The sequence below is a fragment of the Arachis duranensis genome, chromosome 6, assembly GCF_000817695.3.
Source record: "Arachis duranensis cultivar V14167 chromosome 6, aradu.V14167.gnm2.J7QH, whole genome shotgun sequence".
Classification (NCBI taxonomy): Eukaryota; Viridiplantae; Streptophyta; class Magnoliopsida; order Fabales; family Fabaceae; genus Arachis; species Arachis duranensis.
Genome location: NC_029777.3, coordinates 85,756,570 through 85,759,311, shown reverse-complemented (window position 1 = coordinate 85,759,311; position 2,742 = coordinate 85,756,570). Strand labels below are relative to the sequence as shown.

At 33.0% G+C, this 2,742-nt stretch overlaps 1 protein-coding gene across 1 annotated transcript; it reads right to left on the bottom strand.

Annotated features, from left to right (window-relative positions):
* Positions 1 to 1,250, bottom strand: LOC107494409 (protein SRC1). The gene is made up of 2 exons (XM_016115447.3): positions 727 to 1,250; positions 1 to 55 (listed from the first exon to the last, which is right to left on the bottom strand). Exon 1 carries the CDS (start codon positions 1,157 to 1,159, stop codon positions 773 to 775), a length of 387 nt encoding a protein of 128 aa, XP_015970933.1. The 5' UTR covers positions 1,160 to 1,250; the 3' UTR covers positions 1 to 55; positions 727 to 772.
* Between the last annotated feature and the right edge of the window lie 1,492 nt (positions 1,251 to 2,742).

The following is a 2,742-nucleotide window of genomic DNA, read 5'->3' as shown; positions in this document are numbered from 1 at the left end:
AGAATGAAAGTGTAAAACCGAGCCCCTCACAAGTCACAACTATGACCCCATGCACCTGAAACAGCCACAAAGAAAGGGAAAATGCGTCAAAAATTAAATTGTTATACGATCCAATCCCGTGTTAAAATCAAAACTGTTACGTGTTAGAACATAAGACAACAAAGTCCATTCATATTGTGTGACTGTTTAAAACTTTGAATATATTGTATAAAGATTATAAAGATTAAATGGAAAGAAAGTTTTGTAATAATAACTTGAACGAGTTATCCGGCGGTTATCCCCTTGTAACTTCAGAGCTACAGGAATTTTGGTGAAAGAAGTCAGTAAACATTTTTATATTTTATCAAAAGCGGCTCTTTTTAAAGGCATGAAACTTGTGTCGTGGCCTGTACTTCTGCTTTTATTTTTAAAGTTGTAATTATAAAATTAAATTTAAAAAAACTAATCTTTTTTCACCAGCAATTAAATAATAAAGTAATAAATAAAATAAAATAAAAATACAAATCAAAGAAAAAGTTAATTAATTATTGATCAGAAAAATTAATCTTCAAGAACTAAATTCAACAAAATTAATCTAATAATTTATTAAAAAAATAAAATTCAGATAAAAAAAGAAAGACACGCATAAGAAAAAAATCTTAATTAAATTTAATTATAAAAATAATTTATTTATCCAGTATTTTTTTAAAAAAATAATAATGAAATAAAATAAGAGAGCTTAATTACCTTGACATAGAAGAAAGGTGCAGCAAGCAGTAATGGCGGAGAAGATCTAATCACTGTCGCTGCTGCTGCTGCTGTCATGGCCATGGTCGTGGCCATGTTCGCCCTTCTTCTTATCCTTCTTCTTCTTCTTCTCACCCTCGGCACCGTCGCCGCCGTGGATCTTATCCTTGATCTTGTCTACAAGACCCTCCTTGTGCTGCTGCTCACCTGGGTGGTGCTCTTGCACGTGGCCATGTTCTCCTCCGTACACTCCTCCACTACCATGGTGCTCTCCACCAACACCAACACCACCACCACCGTAGTGCTGCTGCTGTTGGTGGTGCTCTCCCTGCTTGTACTGATCGCTGCCATGGCTCTCTCCCTTGTGCTCCTGATCTTTCTTGTTCCCTCCCATGTGGAGGGTCTCCTCGATCTTGTGCATGATTCCTGACATCTTGTTTGTTTTTCTCTTTTCTCTTCTCTGATCAAGTTTTTGTTTCTTTCTTTGTGACACACACTGTGTTTTGATCTGTTATTTGGTGAAGGAATGGATCGTATTTATAGGCAGAGAAAGTTGAGGTACTGTTATTAATTTAGTGGATAATCGGATAACTGTGGACCACTTGATTTATGAGGAAATATCTCGAGTGTCTACGTGTACGTATATGCTAATAATAGTATAGTGTCCTGCCACTAATGCTTATAAAAGAAAAAAAAATTGAGAATTAATTTCTTTGTATACTTTTCTTAAAGTGTTTTCTTATATTAGCTTTGTTTATCTACTATCTTATTAAATAATTGTTGATTAAATATTAAATAAAAATATAAAATAATAAATTCGTCTTTATTTTTAAAGATAATATAATTAAGTGATTAAATTATTTAAAATTTTTAAAATCAAAACAGTAGTTTTAACTATATATATGTATTATTTGATCTCATTTTTCTTTAAGATAAAAATTATGATGAATTTAGACTACATGTGATGTGGTGACACGTCCTCCGCATATAAATTGTTTTGAATTTTGATATATTTTTATATAATCAATTGTATAAACTGTGTGGTATTAATATTATCTAGAATTTAATATATACTTTTAATATTATTATCTAGAACTACTTATTATATATTTTTCTTTTTCTCTATACAACTGGAGGGATAATGAATTGAATCACGAATTCCGAATTGATTAGGAGAATATTAGGCTACAGAATCTCTCATAAAGCAAACAAGTGTCAGGTGATTAACGTTGAGATAGACAGTTCAGTTGTTAAAAAGTAGGGCATTTGGAACCTGAATTGGTGTATTTTAGAGAAGCACGGCATCCATCTATTAATATAGACATATAGTAGTAAGATAAGATAAAGCTTTCGGAAAGACACAATTAAGCTAACGTTATTTTGCCATGTATTATTATGCCATAACAATATGTGTCCAAAGAGTTAGGTCTATTTGACCGGACAAATTGACAAAGTATTGCATGTAAGTATGTAACTTACGAAGAATACTGGTATCCATATGACGGAACATTGATATACTAATTTTAATGGTTAAATATAGAAATTTTCTGGGCTCGATTCGTGGATCCCTCATCGGATCGGAGTAGTCCCCAACCCGGCTATCCGGGTCTCCCTCACAATCTAAATTGATCCAATAATTCCTAATCAATATTTAAAATAAAATATTCTTTTTATCTTAGACTAATAAGATAAGATAACAAATTCCGATTATAAAAAGGGGACCAAAAGCTCATTCAAATACGACACTGATTCTTAACTCTCATCTATACCTTTCAGATCGATTCTAACTTGAACATCATAATGTTTTTGCAAGTACTACCCCCGCTGCTCCGAAGATGATTTAACTGCATCATCACCTCGACCAGCAAGTCCCTGATCCATTCTACAACCCGTACTAGTGACATTTTGTACATTGATGCCGTCTGTAGGGACTTGTCAGGTCTTAGTAACATGACAAAAGAATTCAAAAATGGTTCTTGAGCCATCACCACAAACCAGACCCACCAAATATAACAC